Here is a 21789-nt window from a genome sequence, read left to right on the forward strand (position 1 = left end):
TATGTTGCATAAAAAAATAAAATAAATTAAAACAAGAAAAAGACGAACTGCAACTATGGAGACTATGCAGACGATGTTAGCAAATATGACTATTTTATATAGTCAGGGGAAAAAATATTAGACCCTTCTTTAATTTCTTGTTCATTTTAATGCCTGGTAATATAATGATAACAACAAAAGTAGCTGATAAGAGTTTTTATTTAAGAGCTGATATCTCAACATTTTCCATGGTTTTCTTGATAATAAACAAAATCATTGACCAATCACCATGGAAAATGTCTAGATATCAGCTCTTAAATTAAACTCTTATCAGCTATTTTTGTCGTTATCATTATATTTCTCCAAACGAATGTACCTTTAGTTGTACCAGGCATTAAAATGAACAAGAAATTGAAGAAAACAAGGGTCTAATAATTTATTCCATGACTGTACATTATGCTTTTTCAAATCTGATTCACCTTGTATGATGAGAGGTTTTAATTTTCATTTAGTTTCTATGATTTGGTGTTAATTTTCTTCAATAAGAAAAAAAACAATAATTACTTAAATTCAATTACTTGTTGTAAGGATTTGTGATTTGTTTGTTATTGTGTGTAACCAAGTCTCGCTCAAGGAGAAGTCTTCTTAGTAACTGAAAGTTTGTTGTGCTGGAGTACAGAAAGCGTATAAGATTTTAACTGTCATGCTGTAAATATTTAGCAGATTTCTTCATTGTGGATGAGGCTATAGGAGATTTCAGAAAGAGACTTCTACTTGAGTGAGACTTGCTTAGACACAAAAGGATTGGAAAGGAGAAATGTTCTAAACAGGATCCTTTCCAAAATGTTGCCAGACATCTTTAATAACAACTTGAATATGAGCCATCAGGGGGTAAAACAAGAACTTTTAACGGACATACACTACCAGTCAAAAGTTTGGACACACCTTCTCATTCAATGGTTTTTCTTTATTTAAAAATTTTTTTCTTCAACATTGTAGATTAATACTGATGACATCACAACTATGAAAAAACACATATGGAATTACGTAGTAAAAAAGTGCTTAAACAAACCAGGATATAATAGTTTCATATTTTATATTCTTGGAAGTAGCCACCTTTTGCTTTGGCGGCAGCTTTTCTGATATTCTCTCATTTTCAGTTAACAGGGGCATCTTGTCAAGAGTTGATTAGTAGAATTTCTCGCCTTCTTAATGTGTTTGAGAGGATCAAAACAAAAGGTTAAAGGCTACTGAAAAGAATGTAAAATATAAAACATTCAGGTTTGTTTGACGTGTTTTTGTTTACTTCATAATTCCACATGTGTTAAAGTTGATTTTTTTAAACTTTTTTATTAATCTACAAAGTAGAAGATATCATAAAAATGAAGAAAAAACATTAAATGATAAGGTGTGTCCAAACTTTTGACTGGTAGTGTACATTGACGGTGCAGTGCTCTCACTCAATACTGGACTCATTCCTAAAGTTGCTGTACCCATTAATCACTTTTTAAAGAAAATCATGGGAAAATAGGGCCCAGGGTGGAGGAAAACTTACAAATGAAGCAAAAGAAAAAAAAAGCAATTTCTTGACAATCTGATCACAGTTGAGGAAGTGATGTCACAGCTTGCCGAGTCTGATTTCGTCTCCACATGAGTTGTGTACATTCTGCGGACCGTTCTCTTGGTATTGGTCTTTTTTTTGGAGTTTGCAAACAGCACAACACAAAAAAAATCCAGTGCAAACTTCACCAGACCCCACAATCGACGTCAAATTTTAACATTCAAATAATCAGTTTTCAGTACTTTTCAACATAAAAGCTCCAAGATCCAAAAACAAGGAAACACATCATTAAATTCCTTGAGGACGGATGGTCATCAGTCCATCCGTCCTGTCAGCATTAGAAATGCCACACTGAGGATTGTTTCATACAAAAATGATACATTTTCAGCAACAGTAAATGAGGGAAAAACAGAACAAATTCACAAGAGGAATCCCGTTAATGAAAGTAAACATGTTGTAGCTGCTGCACTGCATCAGCTTTGATAAGAGTTACCCATATTCTTAAATGAGGGATGATTATGCCTCTAAAATCCTGGTTTAATGATTGTAAACAAATTATATTTAAATATTTCTTTCACAGCATTTTCCTTCAATATTATTCAGACTTATGGCTGTAAGCCTGGAGACCCCAAGTGAGAAAAACATCTGATTATTGTGGTACAGTAGGTAGTATTTAGGAGGGTTAAATTATTACATGATTAAGGATTAAACGTACATTTATTTTCAAATTAATTTTCTGGCCCTTCTTTACAGGTGCATCTCAATAAATTAGAATATGATAGAAAAGTCCATTTCCAGCAGTTCAAGTCAAATAGCCCCAACCAAGTATTGAGCCATATAGATGGGCATACTTTTTAGAAGCCAACATTTCCATTTAAACATACTATTTAAAATTGGTCTTTTGCAATATTCAATTTTTTTTCGAGACATTGAATTTTAGGTCTTAGTTAAATGTAAGCCATAATCATTATAATTAGAAGAAATTAAATAAATGAAGACATGAAATGTTTCATTCTGTGTGTAATTGATCTATATAATGTGTTATTTCCACTTTTTGAATTTAATTACTGACATAATTACACTTTCTATGATATTCTAATTTATTGAGATGCACCTGTATTTTTATGTCTTGCAAGACAAACTGTTGTAGCACCAAGAAAATTAATCTGAAAAAAGACATTTTCTGCTGTAAACCTGACCAGTAGAGGGCGCAGTGGAAACTACCGTACACAGTATTGTCGTGCTCAAAGTGCAGTTTAACAGTTTAGACTGAAACCTTGTTCCAAAATGTCAGCAGTTTTCAGTGATTGAGGTACTAAATTTATCAGCATTTTGGACCTTTCCATTAACACGATGAACTAAGTGCTCATTAATTTACTTCTTCACTGCCTCTCTTCCCTTCCTTCTCTTCCAGTCTTTAGATCAGTAGCATTTTCTCCAACTGAGACCCTCTTTTAACCCAATAGTGTAAACAAAAAAGAAACCATGTGCACAATATACAAAGAATGAAATATCAAATAATTTAAAACTGTATATACATAAAAAACAAGAAGGCAAAAAGTGAGGTTTAAATGGTTAGTGCTAATGTGTTGTTTTTTGAAAATCCCCAAAGATCGTGTTCTCTTTTTATACCTCTGCTCTCCCCGTTAAAATCTAAGTACCTGTCTAAGTCTGTGATATGCATCAGATGGGTGGTTAGCATCGGGAAATACTTCATGCTACTGGTGAAATATACAGAGTGCGATGCTTCTCTTTGAACTGAAACCGGAGTACATTTAGCCTACCTAAGGTTGAATGTCTGCACATGAGGGTGGAGGTGGAACAAACGGACTCGTCACGTTGTGGATACCATGTTTGCTACGGTGCTATGAGTCAAAAACAGGTGCAGACATTCCACGTTCTAGTAAGCAGCATGCTGATTAATGTGTACCTAAATATTCTCTTTAGTGATGGATGGCAGCGGTTTGTACAGCGAAGCAGCAGCGGACGTGTCTCAGGATGACTTTTAGTGTTTAATGCTTTTTTTTTTCTCTCCCCCAGTGTTCTTTAAAAAATATGCTGCAAGTGTTTGATCTCGCTGCTTTAAGTGTGTTTGGTTGATCAAACCAAGCTGCAAACAGCCTCTCCTCGCCGGGCCGCTCCGAGTCTCCTGAGTCCCGCCTCCCGTCTCTGCCTAGCCAATCAGGGAGCTGCGTCTGGATAGGTCCACGTTGCTGGCGCTGAGTCCCCGGCAGTCTGAGAGGCCGGAGTTGGCGTCCTGCACACAGACCAGTTAATGTTAAAGCTACTGTTGGACAATTTATACTGTGACTGCTTTTAACTGTATTTAAAAATCACTAGATTATGCCAAAAACAGATATTCGCATTTAGTTATATAATGCATATTAAGGTTTTTACAGAATTTAATTGGAAAATTTAATTTAATTGCACAGGCCTAGTTAAATTGTGTGTTTGGCTGTGGCAGGTGTTATGAATAAAGTAATAAAAACTCTCGTACCTGTGTGGTCTCTTCAGTGCTCTTGTTGAGGAAGTTGAGGGAGCTGGCTCTCTTCATTCTGAGCAAAAAAATAAAATTCAACAAACAATGAGCCAGGACCATTAAAAACTAGGATATCATCACAATAATATTGTAATAATAATATATATATTTTTTGAAACAATGAGTTTAACATCTCAGAAGCGGTAAAATACATTTTTAAAGTCATGTTTTGTGTTTTTCTCATTAAAGAAAGGGCGATATACACAAGTGTTCAAAAGCAAATCTGACAAACATTTAAATTCCTGCCGTAATTATACCACCACTTGTATTCTTTTCATTCCATAGAGAAATATGTCAAATTACAATTACTAAAGACACTTTAGTTTATGTTTAACTGTGACTTTGAAGATGAAAAAGTTGTGGACCCTAAAAGAGACAAAAGCTCAAACTCAACTTCCTACAGTTCCAACATAAGACACAAGTATTGCTGAAGGATTTTCTGATTAGTTCAGAAATTGAACACCAAAAACAAATGTAGTGACAAAAAATGTAATAACTAATCATTTATCAGACAAGAGAAATTCACTACTACATGCTACAGCTTCTAAAATGTGAAGATTTGTTGCTTCTTGCCATTTTCTATAAAAGTTTGTGTGATAGAATTGATATCGCAAGGTCAGTTTTTCCAACCACACCCATTAACCTTCGTGGGCTGATGGAGGAGATTGTGGTGGACATTGTGAAAACAATGTTTGCCAAATTCCTATTCCCAAGACCAAGAATGAACCTTGTAACATTGTAATATAAATGTATTTTTAATTTGTGACTGTTGCACAGAAACGTTACCTTGAGCTCTGAGAACTTGTGCTTTTGACATTTGGTAAACTAAAAAATAACTAATGAAAGGATGATATAAAATGAGCAGTACTGAGGAAAGCTGGGAGTATCTGTTCAGACGGTACCCATCGCTCTGAGTATGTCTGGCTTAGGGGTGGGCGATATGGCCCTAAAAGAACATCACGATATTGCAGGCTATTTTTGCAATAACGATATTCTTAACGATATTAGGAAATACTTAAAAAGATATTAAAAATATGATTTTTTTTTAGACTGTATAAATAAATAAAAATCTAAAATGTAGTTTGAAGTGCAAATCTCAACAGTTGCCAAATACAAAAAAGTTACTCTTGACTCTTGACAAATAATAAAAATAACCATTTAGGGGTTCCGGGGGCATATTTTAATAAAATTTTGTAAAGGGGAATTATGTTTTATTTAAGGCATCTTATTTTGACAGTCTTCTTGTAAATTCTGTGATGGATTCTGCTAACACATCCATGTGCTCTTATTTTGAAAGCTGCATGTGTTTAGCTACAGGGAGTAAGTAGCTTTTTATCATGATATGCATTTTTTAACCATAAAAAAAAAATATGGATATTATCGTGAACGGTACGATATGGCACACCCCTAGTCTGGCTACCATCTGGTGTGCGCTCATGTGCCCCTAGGGTGAAAAAGAACAGGTACAGATATTCATTCATCCCCATTTCCATTAGGGAACTGAACCTGGTTGAACGATGGTGATGATGATGATGATGACGATGAGTTTGATATTGACGATGATGATGTTGTTGTTGATGTTTTTGATGGAATTGCCTTCTGTTGCACTATTGTTTTTGTTTTGTTTTATTTTAGATATATATATTGAGGCCGTGATCTGTTGTATTTATGTGTGTTGGAATGTATAGTTTTTATGTCTTTTATATACCTAGACTGCAACCAAATTGCCCAAGTTGGGACAAATAAATTATACTTGACTTGACATTAACAGACACTAGAAGTCATGAGTTGGGGCCTGACTGTGAGCGTTACCCTGGGTTACGTGGCTCTTGCGGGCCGCTCCCCTGCAGCTTCTTCACCAGCATCTCGCTGCTCCTTCTCAGAGCGTCACGAATCTTCCCGAAGGAGCCGCTGCGGCGCAGAGACCCGTTACCGTCCTGAGGAGACATGAAACACGGGAGACATCAAATATTAAGCACATTTTTAAATACTTGCAAGTTAGAGATTATATTAGGGTACAGCAAGGTGGGAAACTCATCCCCTTAGAGGATTTCGAGATAGACAGTATGATGCGAGACAAGCTTAACTCCAAGGGTTTTTTATCCTACGTTTATAAAAGGCTAATAAGCCTGGCAGAAAACAAAGCTTTTAATGCAAAACTTAACACCCATTGTCATTTGTACTGACGCTGAAATGTTGGAATTTGTTTTGAAATTTCAATAAACAAATTGTTCAAAAAAAAAAAAAATATTAAGCACATTTCCTTACGGTTACTGTGCATCAAAGTGAAGAGACTGGGCTCGCTCTTCATGTGTAATCACAGGTACAAACTCAGAGGACATTTACTTAAATGTCACATCATTAATATCATTTTAACTGCTTTGTTAAATTGCTTAAAAGCGTGTTGACTTTGCTCCGTGAACTTGAACTCATTAGTGTTGAAGTAATGAATTTGTGTCTATGAGCTGACCCCGTTCCACTCGGCCGAGTCGTCGCCCTCGCTGTCCCCCCTCTGTCCCCCCGGCCCGTTGATTCCTTCCCTGCTGTGTCTTCTGTCTCCTACTCCGGATCCCCCGTACTTCAGCAGCTCCACCACCTTACTCTGGTTAATGGCATCAATACCCTGAGAGAGAGACACACAGAGAGACAGAGAGACAAAGAGAGAGAGAGAGAGAGAAGAGAGAGAGACAGAGAGGGAAACAGACAGACAGAGAGAGAGAGAGAGACAGACAGAGAGAGAGAGAGAGAGAGGACACATAAAGGCACACAAAGAGACAAGAAAACAAAGATTGCAGACAAGTGATTAAAAGGGAATGAAAAGCTTCTTCACAATAGCTCACGCAGCATGCCGTCGATCTTTACGTTGATGTAAAAACATTAGCTTGGTGACTGATGTGTGAATCATAGTTTATGGGCTAATAAATCACAGCTGGGATGCCTGTTGAACTAATCAGGCTTCTTAACCGACCAGGCCGCTGAAAGGACTAATCTAACAACAGTAACTCAACAGTGTGTGTGTTGGTGCAGCACCTGTTTACGTGACTTGCTGGCGCACTCCTCCAGCGTCTCTGCTGCCTCCAGCTTGCCCTGGCGACGGTACAAAGCTCCCAGGCTTTTGAGGGTTGTGTTCACTGTAGGGCTGCAAAATAAGTATATAAAGAAAGTTATTATTTGTTATGGTTATTTATCTTTATTTGCTTTATAGATGTAACCAGATGTTTTGTTTTTTCTTTTCATTTCCTAGATAAATTAACCTTTGTTCTCTTCACCTTCACGGAATAAAGATCATTTGAGCCGTTGGTAGTTTTTTTCGGAATTGCAGCAGCACTAATACATGGTCACAGCCAAGGTTAAACTAATACATCAGCACACAGAGCTTGTTCTCTTTGAAAAATGCACACTGGCCAAAATCCAATTCTAACAAAGACAAATTGAAAGGAGGTGAGAGCAAGCGATGAACTGTTTCTCTAATAACCCACTTAAATCTACCACAATGACTTTTACTGTCACGTTTAATTTGTTCCGTTGGACAAACTGAGAATAGAAAAGATTTGTGATGTCTGGCATCCTTAAATTAACACAGACTAGAATATTTATCATGCTCTCCCAAAGAACACTGCGATATTGAGGCACTAATGACACTCAGGCTTGATTTAAGTTCAATATTGATTTTTAGATGTCAAACATAGACAGTATAAAAGAGTGGATGCAGCCAGCATGACATCCCCTGTTGGTTTGTGGACTAGGCCTCAAGTTTGACATTTTAGCCATCACCATCTAGGTTTTTCGGAACAGGAAGTGACCATATTTGGATGCAAGGATACTAAGCACGGTGCAAATATGAACAGCAGACTTTTTAGAGTGTGAATGATACATTTTTAGTGTTTCATTTCACTTTAATGAGGTGGAAACACACTGTTAAAGGGTCAAAACAACACCATGGCAGCGAGACAAGGTGGTCACAACCTAAAACATACCCTGCTTTATCGTCTATTTTATCATAATATACAAAATGAACATCATGCTGTCTTGACGAAGATTTGTAACTAGTGATTGAGAGCACAAGCTCATTGGGAAAATGTTTACTGAGGTAATAAATCAAATGAGAAGTAGGGTCATTTTCTCACTCACTACTATACAATCTGACTTCTCGTGCAACCAGTAGAGTTGCCCTCTGCTGGACATTAGACAGAATGCAGATTTTAAAGGCTCGAGACTCTGATTAAACTTATACTCTATTTAATGTGAAGTAGCTAATTCTGTACTGAGCCATTTGTAATATTTCTCTAAAAATGGGTCAATACAAAACAGCAATTCTCTGATAGGAGCACTACAGGTGAAAAATCGACCCCTTACCTAATGACACATATCCACAATTTTCCATTTTTATGTGTTTTTTGCATATAAATAGCCAAAGCTTTCAGGATTTTATTTGCGAAAACCTGCAATTAGCATTTTTTATTTTAAATATTTTGATCTGCTTCCTGAATGTTTTCATCAAATTCAAATGTGTGACTCACCTGTCCACCTTGCAGGCCTTATACCAGCTTCCGTACTCCACGTATGGGCCAGAGTCCTTGCGCTTACCCTGAGAAAGACAGCGATAGAGAGAGAGATAAAGAGGGAAAGCATGAGGAGCCATATATGAAACATAACCCTATTAAAACAACCTATTAAAAATGTCCCTGTTGTCATTTGTATAGTCTGCTGTTCTCCATCACTCTCATGTTGCTTCCATAACAAGCTGCCTTCCAGAAATAACTTTAATGGAAAAGTTGAAAGTGAATTACTGACCTTGCTCTCCTCTCTCTCCTCTGCATGCATCCAGATTGGCTTGTTGTCATCTGCAAACAAGCAAACATGAATTCTATTTGACATACAGAAAAAATATAATAACCAGAGTAAACGAGCAGAAACTAAACAAATGAGGAAAAAACTAAATCCCTGGAATGACCTAAAGTAAAGCTTTTCTATACATAAACAAAAATATGCAGTCTTTTATGAAACCTGTGCAATGCAAAAATTCGTGCCAAGGCCTTCTCTCGTGCTGGGCATGTGAGCACATAAGGGTTTGATGGGCTTAGCGGCTGCAGGAGGAAAACATCAACATTAAGCCGCTCCGCACGCTTAGATAGCACGGAATAATCCTCCGACCTGCTGAGAGGACTGAGGGCGACGGGAGGGATCAGGGCTGGCGGGATCAAAAACCCGAATCCCAAAACACAGCGACTGTCAGAGGAATTTAAAATGGGACCGAACAATCACTCAGTGGTGTCAGGAATCTCAGCTGGAGGGTTGTGCACAAATATTCTGACAGAGCTGGAAGATAAAATTGTTTTAATAATTTAAATCCTTTTGACTTCACTTCCTGGCTGAATATAAACTGCTTTTTTTTCTCACACAAGCCTGGTCCCCATCCACCAGCACAGAGTGTGCTTTAAATGACTTTGAGATTATGTTCACTTGTGTGTGACTCAGCAGTTTTGTTTTCCTCCCCAGAGTTTTGTTTATTCAAATTTTCAGCGGCATGCATGGATCAGCAGCTCAGTTTGTAAGTTTCCATTTCTGCGCAGGTAAATGTGCATAGGTCAATACATCTACACATGGAGAAATGGCGTTAGTAAATGAATAAATACACACATTTTATAGGTTTTATTGTGTATACATAAATATATACACAATAAATACATAAAATGAAATAAAAGATAGATTTTTACTATCTAGGTAAAAAATATTAAAAAATAAGTAAGAAAAGCACATACAAATAATAACTAATAATAATAATAATAATAAATACATAAATAAAAATTAAATAAAAGACAAAAATCTAAGTTAAAATATTTTTTAGGAGATTAAAAAATAAATAATCACAAATACATCAATTAAAAATTAAAGAAAAACAAACAAAAATCTAAGTTAATATTTTTTTAAGTTTTAAAAAAAGGACATTAAAAAATAAATAATAAAACAAATAAATAATAATAAATGAATAAAAAAAAGATTGTCAGAATTATATTAAAATCTAAGTAAAGATTATTTAAAAAACAAGTTAAAAAAACAGAATAGGACATTAAAAAACAACAATAAATAATAAATGAGAAGTGTCAGATTCAGCAGATGGAATGTGACTCTACTCACTGTTGACAGATCCAAACTCCTTCTCGTGTGCTCTGGTCAGGATGTCTTTGTACAGAGACTCAGCATCTTTGAACTTCCCCTGCTTCAGGTAGCACGTAGCCTGAGGAGAAGCACCACGGGCAATGTTTCATTCATGAGTCTTAACTGGTAATGCTTGTTAATAATTAAAAACCTTTGAAATAGACAAGATTAGATGAAATACCAGCAAAGAAATGCTGACTATTTAACTGAATTGTTTTAAAATCTCTTGAATGTGTGGTTTATCTTATAGATGTCCCCACCAGGTTATTTTTGGTCTTTGCCACGTTGGGGTCATCGGCTCCCAGTTTGGACTCGTAGATCTCCAGGGCTCGTCTGTAGTAGTACTCCACCTCTTCGTACTTGCCCTGGTTCTGACACAGCAGGGCCAGGTTGTTGAGCTGCTTGGCTACATCTGGGTGGTACTTCCCCAACACCTGGAGACACAGTTATAATCCCATGCAGTCAGTCTTTCACTAGTGTTTCCATCAGTACCATACAAGTGGCAACCTCCGGGTCTGAGCAGGGAGGCAAACCAGGAAGTGCCTTAACCCATTAAGGCCTAAAGCGCCTGGAAAAAAATGCAAGATGCAAACATGATATGACCACTGGAAGAACAAGACATAGTTCTCATTAGCCTACTCTAATAAAAAAAAAAAAATCATAATAATAATAATACATTTTATATATTGCACTTTTCAGGGTACTCAACGACGCATAAAGTAATATAAGACATAAACAGTCATGATTTCTTATATCATCATCACAATCAATTAGCCTATTATTATTATTAATATTAATATATTATTAATAATATTATTATCTCCAGATGGCCACAAATCTGTGTTCTTCGGTGAAAATATGTCGTCTAAAACATATTCCTCATCCATAAATGCCGGTCGATTGGTTCTGAGGGTTCAAAGTCCGGATCAGCAATTAAATCATCGGCGCTGTTTTCATCTAGATCGCTTCTGTCACCTACTTCTGAGCTCCTCCGCTATAGTCGTCTTCCTCCATGATTTCAAAGTTCTGGAAAACATTTTAGACATTTCAAAAAAATGTTTCATTGCGACACTCCCGCATGTATTCTGATGCATTTCATTGGCCAAGAGACCGAAAATAGGTGGAAAAAAATACAAATACTACAAAATGACATATCCGCTGTCCCGGCCTTAATTGTAGAGTGACGCAACAGCGCTCCCGGTTTTAATGGTAGAAATGCGGTAATGCTTTCCCGGCGTCAATGGGTTAAGCTGCATTCTACCGAAAAATCCAACATTTCAATACAAAATGAGAAAACTTCTCACTTGATTTATTACCTCAGATTTTTTTATTAGGGCAACACTATGGTTTCAATCGCTAGTCAAAATTTAACAATTTACAATTTGATGTTAATAATTGCAATAATGGCCCCATTTAGAAGATTGATTTGATTGACAGGTGGTTGACAAGGCGAGCAGTCATCAGGAGAAGCAAAGCAATGCGTATCCACGGCAACGTGTCAATAAAGTTATATATTTTTATCTATATAAAAAAGGATGTTTACCGGTTTTGTCTCATAACTTTGACCCTTTCACACTGTATGTTCAGTTAATGACTTAATATCGTTTTGTTCAGTAAAATGTCTTGTTCAGTGTTTGGTTGGACTAACAGACACTCCAAGGAGTCGCTGCTCAGCTTTCAGGTTAGTAACGAACATTTTGTGTTTGTTTTTTGCTAGCCAAAACTAACATCCCAGTTAATGCTAACATGAATTAGCAGCGACTTCTCTCAGTCAGGTTGAGGTGTAGAGAGGCTGTAGTCAGTGATCAGATCCCTCTCCTCCTCCACAGTCCAAATATGGTCTGCTCCCCGTATCGGAAAAAAATATGGCGACAGAAGTTGGCGACGAGTGTAACACTAAATTCAATGCCTGAAACGGGCCACAAACCAACGAGTGACCTCAATGTCACTAAGTCCATTATTTAAACAGTCTATGGCACAATATAGTTTTTTAGATAGATTTGCTGGTAAGAAACAAAACTGATCACACACCTTCTCTCTGATCTCCAGCGCTCTCTTGCAGAGAGGTTCGGCCTCCTTATATTTGCCCCTCTTGCCGTACAGGACTGCCAGGTTGTTGAGGGTTGCGGCCACAGCTGGATGATCCTTCCCCAGCGTCTTCTCTCTGATAGCCAGCGCGTCATTCAGGAGGTGAGCCGCTTCTTTGTACTTGTTCTGATCTCTGGAGGGCAAAAAATGACAGCATTTTATTTTATTATTTTTTTTTTTTGGCATTTTGTTGCTTTATTTATAGTGATAGATAGAAAGGGGGTGATAGGGGGGGAAGACATGCAGCAAAGGGAGCTCAGGCCGGATTCGAACCCGGCTCCACCGCAGCACACGGCATACATGGTAAGCGTTACCGGTGTGAGCCACCGGGACGCCCCAAAATGACAGCATTTTATTAGAAAAATCTGAATTATTATTTTTTTTTTAAATTATTTTTTTAAGATTATTTTTTTGGGTATTTTTCATGCTTTTATTGAAAGTGACAGATAGAAAGGGGGTGACAGAGGGGAGGACATGCGGCAAAGGGAGCAGAGGCTGGATTCGAACCCGGCTCCGCCGCACCAAGGACTCAGCCTTAATGGTAAGCGCTCTACCAGTGTGAGCCACCGGGACGCCCCAGAAAAATCTGAATTATTTGACAGAAATGATAAAGAAAAACAACCTCCTCTCCTTTCCTCACCTGTACACCAGAGCCAGGATGTTGAGCATGGTGGCTACATCAGGGTGGTCGTGTCCAGACGTCTTCTCCAGGTCCTCCAGGGCTTGTTTGCACAGCGGCACGGCCACCTCGTACCTGCCCTGCGAGGCGTACTGGATCACCAGGTTGTGGAGCGTCCTGAGGCGAGCCGGAATCTCGTAGCCTCCCTGCTGGGCTGCCACCTCTCCACTGGGCTGTGCTGTGGGACGGAGGACAAGATATTTAAAGTCTTTGATGGGGATATCACACTCAAACAGATGCTGTCAAAGCTGTCCCTCTCCTTTTCATTCAGACTAAGTGTCTTAGGTGGCTACATTTAACTGCTGATCTCAAACTATCTCATAATGCCTGTGAAAAATTCAAGATGGCAGTATTTGCTTCTGAAAGTGGGACACTTATGTCCAACAAAGAAGAAGAAGAAGAAGCAGGACGGGTGGAGGATAAGAAAAGCACTCAGTCAAACCTGCTGCAGGGATCAGCACTTATCCAGCAGCACATGGAACTCCAGCTGATGCTATTATTTCTTCTTCTTTTGTACTATTTTAATTTTAAAGTGTTGGTGTCCAGAAAAGTTCTTTAAAATCAGATTTTTTAGCACTTCTTTGCTGTTTTCCTCCCCCCTCATTCACTCACAGGTGTCTCTAATTGATCAACTCTCTTTCTGCTCCTAAAGGACAATTCTGCTCTTTTTCTTCTCCTTTCTTCAACAACATAAGACAAGAAATGAAGCAAAACTAGAAGAAAATAACCAATGTAAAAAAAATATAATATGTAAACCAGCAAGTCAAGTCAGATTTCAAAACAAAAATTAATTCACTAAAATTATTATTATAACACAAAAATGTAAAGCAATAAAAGGGTTGATTATTTAGGTATTGTAAATTGTATCCATGCAATGTGTGTTTAAAAATGTGATTATTATTTTATAATTTTATATAATAAATAATGAGCATTTATGTAATGGGAGTTTATTTTGAATAATTTTAATATTGTTTCTTCATTAATATGCATGTATCTATTTATGTCATGTAAATCTTTATATTACTGTATTATTGGATATTTGTAAGTACTATTTTTCTCGATAAAAAATGTAGAAATTCAATAAACATAGTTATAGAAGAGATAAAAAAAAAGCTTTAAGACAAACTTCAGACAAGCATTTGATTCAGTTATTAATAATTAAATAGACCAAAAGGAGTACTGGAGCACTTACTGTCTGCCTAATGGAGGAGGAAGCTGAACAAGCTGAAAAGTACATTGTAACTCCACATAAATGACCTTTTCTATCTGCAATCTCATTCCACTTTGTTGACACAGATACGCAAATCCATTTACGAGCCCGAGCTTCTGTTTAAACAGTGAATTTAGCAAACCACTATGTAAAATATACCACAGTTTGGGGGGTGGACTTCCTGCTAGCCACTCGTACAAGGAGTCTCTTGTTTAGGCCGCTGGCCAGTTGAGGCCCGAGCTTATCTGTTACTGAAAGGCATGGCTGTATTGAGCTCTGAGTGGTTTGTATTCTGACCCTCCATAATTCAATAAAAACACCATTGATTCTCCTGCTGTGAACTCAGGTCTCTGCAGCCTCGCTCGCCCTGCAGATAACTGCACAGGAGCAGGAATGACTCAGCTAAATATATTATCGCTCCTTTATAATATGAAATAGAGTATGCTCGAACAACTTTAAGCTTAAAAACTATGACTTATTAAGGCACATAATCAAATTCCTATAACACTTTATATAATGGTGATATCGACCATCTTCAGGGAAACTATCCTGCACTGCACCACGTCCGGCTCGGCTCCAGGTTGGTCATTATTACTGGGGGAAAGGTCAGCTGTGATTTCACAAATCACAACCACTTATCTCGTCTTCCTGTGGTCAACCAGTAGGGATGCACCATATTATCGGCACGTTATTGGACATTGGCCAATATTGGCTTGAAAATGAACTATCGGACATTGGCCAACACGCCGATATAATAAAGTGATTAAATAATGGGGTGCACATCACCTCTCTGTTGCACCTTGTTTGTAGTCTGAGCCCACCTATTTATTTATGTTCTGATTAGGGACTGAAGCTGCTTATATTTTTTGTACTTTTTGTGATTTTGTTTGCACGGTGCAGATTGAGTCGTCCCATATTGGGCTCCTGTTTTAAGTTAAAATTGAATTTAAGCAGCAGTCTGTAAGGTACATGTAGTTTTATTCAATTTGGGTTTAATTGCTGTACAGTTGCACTTTTCACATGTTCCCAGTGAACACAGGTTATGTTTACTTATTATGTCAATTGGGAAATTGGCCAAATTTGCCCTGATTGTGGGTATTAGTTGTTCGGGGAAAAAATATCGGTATGGGTGATCGGCTAAATGAGTTGTAAAAAATCGGCATATCAGATATCAGCAAAAAATCCAATATCGTGCATCCCTATCGACCAGTGCAGGTTATTCTCCTCCAGTATCAGGCACCTGGTCCTGTGAACTGGATCCTTTGTTACCCATTTTTGATCAAAGCAGTTTCAGGGCCGGTTTGGAGCTGGTGCTTGTGCTGGTTCACAGTTGGTTCAACTTGCGAACCAGCTCTGAACCTGTTTCCTTTCCACATGCTCTAGAGCCACGTCATTACGTCACCGTTAACGTCAGTTTATGTGTCCGCCACATGTCTCTACAACACTAATGCTAGCTGTTATCGATCGCTGGCTAACGTTAGCATGCTAGCTTGCTCATATCAATCACACTGCAGTTACACAAATCAAATAAATGAATGATACATGGTTTTGGTTGGTCGCTCTCAATGGCACCGAGTTGGTCTTGTTGGTCAGATAGCCCCGCCCCCAGCCCCTGACATAAGTGGTTCGTGGTTCAAGACCAGCAAAAAGCTGGTGCCATTTTGGAACCACTTTTCCCAACTGGGAGCCAGTTCTTTTGTGGTGGAAAAACCAAACAACAGGTTTGCAATTGGGCACCAGCCGGGAACCACATCTGGTCAAGAAGCCCTATGTATGGAAGAAGCCATTTCTGACTCTACAATTTATTTTGGGCTTTTTTTCAACCAAATAGTTCTACCATCGCTTCCAAAATATACATGCACCAAGAAATGGAGATTAAAAAAATAGTCTGTAGGTTTAAGACTGACATGGATCTTTTACAGAATAATAATCCAGAAAGTAATCTAAATAATTAGATAATGAGAACTTTCATTACTTGCTATAAGCTGTGATAGCATCTTGTTATGATCAAAGGCCCCTCTGAGGCCTGTGTGTGGTTTTAGAAGTGCTGCTGATGTCATACCTGGTCCCTGGTCATCATCGTTGGGGAACAGGTCATCCAGACTGTCCTTTGAAGTGTCGCCTCCACTTCCTCCTCCGCCGCCACCCGCGCTCTGGCTCTTCTCCTCCGAGGGCGAGACGTCGTCGTCGAACTTCTTGATCTGGTTCATGAACTCCAGGTGCTTCTTCTCCTCCTCCAGCTGGGCCACGCTCTGCTCGCTGCGCTGCAGCTTGTGCTGCGTCCCCGCCAGCTCGTCCCGCAGCCACTGGTTCTCCTGGCAGAGCCGGCGCACCTGAGCGCGCAGCTTCTGCTTCTCCGACTCCACGGCGCTGAGGTGGCTCGACAGGGCGATGATCACCTAGGTAACAGAAAGTTGAAGTAAAAATTACTGCTGGATGTTTGGAATCTTAACCCTCCTGTTATGTTTGTTTCTCAAGAACAGCATAATGTTTAATTATCCCAAAGTGTCAGAAACCAAAAAATCCCAATAAACATTGTTTATATTTCATGATTAGCTCTATTACTAACTATTTCAATCAATACTTAGTGCAATGGTGTTCTTTACCTTTCACAGATCAGGTTCAAGGAGGATAATCACATGTAATCACATGGAGTTTTTGAAAATTTTATTTTACATTTTAATTTTTTTTTCTTTTATGGAGTGATGACGAGTCACCTCAGTGTCTATGTAATATAAACATGCAAATATATGAAAAGAACCATTTTCATTTTATATGTTGATTACACTTATTAAGCCATGCAGAAGAAGTTTCAGCCCAAAAAAAATACTTTTAACAATTTTTTCTTTTTTAGATTTTTAAACTTTTAAATGGGTCAATTTGAGCCGCAACATAACAGGAGGGTTAAAAAACATCCTGTATGAAAGAAACGAGGACTCAGGACTCTTACCTGTGCCTCTCCCAGGCCCAGCTCGATGGCCTCCAGACTCTTGCGGAGCAGCCCTGACTTCTCCTGGGCGGCGGGCGGCTGGGTGCAGTCCAGCAGCGAGTTGAGGAGCTGGGCGTGCTCGCCGCGCAGCGACTCCAGGCCCTGCATGACGGCCTTAGTGTTTAGGACAATCTCATCCTGGCTCAGTCGCTCCAGGGCTTCTTCACGTGGATACACCATGGTGGACATTGCCTGGTTTCATACACACTGTGGAAAAAAATAATACACAAGCATCACAAGAGTGTTTTTTTTAATTTATCAGTAGCACGGGGCGCCTTTTTGCTGAGTTTGCAATGTCTGTTTCAGGTCCTGTCCTGCGTGACATTCTCACATGAGCTGCTCAATGCCACCCCATCCTTCATCTGCTGGTCACTGAGGTAATGTGGAGGTGAATGAGACAAAAAGAGGCGACAGACAAGATAAGAAAGAAAGTAAGTTGCTGCTGCAGAAAGCTTTCCCGCTGATCTACAGTTTCAAAAAGGTCAACAGCTAAACAGTAGTTTCACATTTCATAACTGCAAATGTGCCCTTTGGGGAGTTAGACTAGATGGAAAATTACAGTGTGCGTGTGTGTTTGTGTGCGTGCGTGAGTAGAACAAGTAAAGTTAAAAAGCATTCAGATTACTGGAGGATTCCTCTGAGCTTGAAAGTGACGCAGCAGCTGCCAGTGACCAGTAAAGCCAATTAAAATGAGATAGAGCTGCTGGTTCAAGGTGAGATTGGTTCAGATTGAGGATCTCAAGCAGAGTCCTTTAACTTATCACCGATAAATCAATATCGGTGAAAATCTCTGCTGATAAAGTAACAAGAAGGTTGAGTACAAAAAGCCAAAAAAAATGTTTAAACTAATTTAGAAAGGTCGATACCCTGACATACTTTGTCCACCAGAAAGCTTATTTTCCAACACATATTTTGGTCACAATAACCAAATATTTTGATGTTTCATGTTTAACCTAAATAAAAACTGCTGTGTTCAATGATCATGCTAATAACATGGTTAGACGACTGGCTGAAAGTGTGATTAATTCAGCAAATAGTAATAAAAACGAGGATCATTTTCTTTATCAATTTATGTTTTTTACTTCATATCATCTAGTCTATAAAATGTCCCAGAGCACAAAGTGAATCTGAATTACTTTTTACTTGTCCGATGAACAGCCCAAAACCCAAACATTATGCAAGAAAAACAAAAAGAAATGCAATACTTAACATTTGAGAAGAAATTAGTGCTACTTCTGCTATATAAACGACTTACACAACTTACAAATTATGTTACAGAAATATTTATGACATTTGGAAAACAATTTTTGTCCTAATTATTCCATGTGAAGTTATCAAGATATCATCATCATTATCAAGATAGGAAATTACCATATTTGGGATAAAAGATTCTGGCCCTAGTTCTGAGGCTATTAATTCCCAGAAGTGGGTGACATGGTCTCTGAAACGTAACCATTAGTCATGTCATTGGTCATTATGAGTAATGAGCACACACTGTTCATTTCTTCAGCTATAACAAACAGTTACATTCTAAATGTATCTCTAATCTAACTGCTGGGAAATTACAACGTCAAGCTGTAACTTGATATAACGTCACCCTGTTAATAATCGGCTAACTAATTTTTTCAAGTTTCGCAGGAAACACAAAAAAACTTCACCAAAAGTGTAACATATGACATTTATTGATCGTCTCACTAAAAAAGGATGTAACAAAAGATGGCTATTGGCATAAAAATAACACTGTGTGTAAAGTATGTAACTTAAGAGAAATAAATGACTTTTTTTAACATGCCTTTGTGACTTAAGCAAGATATGGTAACACTTTATTTTGAAGGTGTCTACATAAGAGTCACATAAGCCTGTCAGAAACATGACATGACAAGTATCATGAGCATTAATGTTACTTCAAAGTGTCATTAATGTTCATGACACATCCCATGTCATGTTTATGACACGCTCATGTCACTCTTATGTAGACACCTTTAAACTAAAGTGTTACCATATCTTTAAGTCGTTTAAGTCACAAAGGCATGTTCAAAAAATTGCCTAATTCACATTTTATTTTGAATGGCCGGCGTCATGAGGAGATGATTTAGGCAAACAACAACAACAATTTTGAAAAAAATGACATAGGCGATTATTTTAACAGTGTGACGACATGGGAAATCTAAATAGGAATGAATATCTGGAAAGTTCCTTATCAGCATATGAACATGCACCCCCAGCTGTAGACAGATCCAGGCAGAAAGATCTGACAGGAAATAGTCTCGACCTACAATGAGCATGCGGCCTGCGGGTCTAAATATTGACCAGCTGTAAATGAAACCGATGCAGCAGCAGCAGCAGCAGCAGCAGCAGGAGCAGGAGGAGGAGGACAGAGGAGCCAATTGTGCAACATCGTGACTTTCACTCCTTTTCCTGCTTTGATGGTGGAGGTGCACCTGTTCTCCTCTTCTGCTCCCTCCCTCCTGTCTGGCTCTTTCACTCACCCATCCTCCTCTCCCCCCCTCCCATCCGCCTCACACACTCACTGCATTGCACCAATATTCACACTTCCCTTCAAATGCACCGTTTGCAAATGCAGGGGGAGAAGCTGTGAAAAGCCAAAAATACACGCATCCCTGCAAAGCACTGTTATCATGTACCCAGGCATCTTTAATTCGACTATTTTAAGCCACAAATGAATAAATGAGCCGGTGGATGGTCGAGGCCTGTGCCCGGGAGGGGCGGCAGTGTTTGGCTTGGCAGTGTATCAATCAAGGTGACCGACAATGGAGAGCACTGCTCAGAAAGGACAAATGTATCACAGATGATTCAGAGAATTAATGCCCTTCGCTGAAAACGCGTTAAAATGTGCTGTCCCGACATGTAACCTGTTTGTAAACAGAGCAGGCCCGAGCACCAACACGTTACACAACACACCCTGATGCATGTTAAATTAGGTGACTCTACAGTATTTACACTATTTACCATATGCACACATAAGAATATACTGAGGAAGGAATTAAAAAGTGCTGTTTCACAAGTGAAAACACCGGCGAGTGACGGCTGCAGATGACACATTTACCGACCTCGCCAAGGATGTAGCGTTTCATTTGACAGCTTGTTAAAAATATTTTAATTGTAACGATGTAACAGCGACTTTACGTTAATTCAAATAGTATCAATCCGTATATTTACCTTCATCGAAGACAAGTGCGATGCTTTCTGTCCCTCGAACAAAGCAGCAGGACAATGTTGTGATGCTCCAAACAGACCAGTGTCAAGCACGCTGCAGTAACAACAAACTGCTTCCGGATGTGCGTTTCAAAATAAAACCATATTTTCGGGTACAGTAACGTAAGCCAGAAATAGGACAAAGTAGGCTGTCAAAGACAAAAATACCGGTTATCAGGAAGGAGTTGATTATACTATTAAATCAAATTGTTTTTGTTTTCAAAACGTCGTTTAACAAAACAATTTACGCTAACGTCAGTTAGTAATTAGCGCAAATCATAACCGTTACCGTTGGCTTTACTTTGAAGGAAGCTAGGCGGTATGAAGAGTCGTTATGTTACCTGTCGTGTCGATTTCACGCTTCTCACGTTATTTGACGCACCAAAATAGCTCCCACACACCTCTCAGTTTAGTTTAATACGATTACAAACACAGCATGTAAGTTATCTAAAAGCTACTTTGGCAAGCTCTTAACTAACGGTTAAGGCTGTCACTTGACAATGGAGGACCGCAAAAAAAAGCTCTTAAAGTTACCAATACTGACTTGTGATCCACTCAAAAACTCATTGTTTTTTGTAAAAAAAAAAAAAAAAGTGCTAATATCATAGATGTGCTTTAAGTGGGACAGCTGCGAGACGAAAAATGGCTGTTCTCCAAAGATTCAAACAAGCAAAGATGAAGTAAAATATCAAGATGATTCATGTTGGCCATCTCCCAAACCGGTCGGAAAAGTAAAATGCGCATGCGCAAAGCCGAAATGCCGCTCCCTGCGATGAAGCGAACAGCATCCTCTGTAACTCAAAATTTTCTCATAGAGGTGTATTTAAAAATATATGTAACCTGGTTCATTTAGAAATTAAGTTGTATTTTTATCACGAACTAGGTCCTAATCAAAAAGCAAACGAAAGTATTAATTAAACGGTTTTTTCATATAACAGGATGTAGTTGGAAGTGAACCCTCTTGCTGTTTTCATACTCTTTGTGCTCTGATGTCAGAAGAGGCCCCATTCAAAGAGACCAAAGTGGGCTTCAGGGCAAAAAGAGGCCCACTTTGTACCACTGACCTGCTTCTTAAGCATCATGTGCACTATTTATTTACACAGTCACCTTCTGAAAAAAAAAATGTTAACCCATTTAATAGTGTATCCCAGAAATATATAAATGTCATTCATGTAATTCTCTATAAATAGCCTAGCATTATATTTCACCATTTTGTGCAATTGCAACAGTAACATATCACTATCTTTGTCCTGTAAGCTAAGTGGAACACCTGTGGTCTGTGAATTATTATATTATGACACATTTTTTCCGTCACTTTTATTTCTCCTTGCAACCCCATTTGATCCATTTTTCTCCTATTAGAAAATAC

The 21789-nt window shown here is 38.5% G+C and overlaps 1 protein-coding gene across 1 annotated transcript; it reads right to left on the minus strand.

Moving 5' to 3' along the window:
• Positions 1-1362: 1362 nt before the first annotated feature.
• Positions 1363-21011, minus strand: klc2 (kinesin light chain 2). Its single transcript, XM_059354884.1, has 14 exons — positions 20385-21011; positions 17166-17411; positions 16278-16614; positions 12967-13183; positions 12270-12459; positions 10499-10672; positions 10218-10317; positions 8874-8923; positions 8600-8667; positions 7110-7218; positions 6550-6702; positions 5892-6016; positions 4038-4095; positions 1363-3797 (listed from the first exon to the last, which is right to left on the minus strand). The coding sequence occupies exons 2-14, from the start codon at positions 17391-17393 to the stop codon at positions 3714-3716; spliced, it is 1893 nt and encodes a 630-aa protein (XP_059210867.1). The 5' UTR covers positions 17394-17411; positions 20385-21011; the 3' UTR covers positions 1363-3713.
• Between the last annotated feature and the right edge of the window lie 778 nt (positions 21012-21789).

The sequence above is a fragment of the Centropristis striata genome, chromosome 17 (genome assembly GCF_030273125.1).
Source record: "Centropristis striata isolate RG_2023a ecotype Rhode Island chromosome 17, C.striata_1.0, whole genome shotgun sequence".
NCBI classification, from domain to species: domain Eukaryota; kingdom Metazoa; phylum Chordata; class Actinopteri; order Perciformes; family Serranidae; genus Centropristis; species Centropristis striata.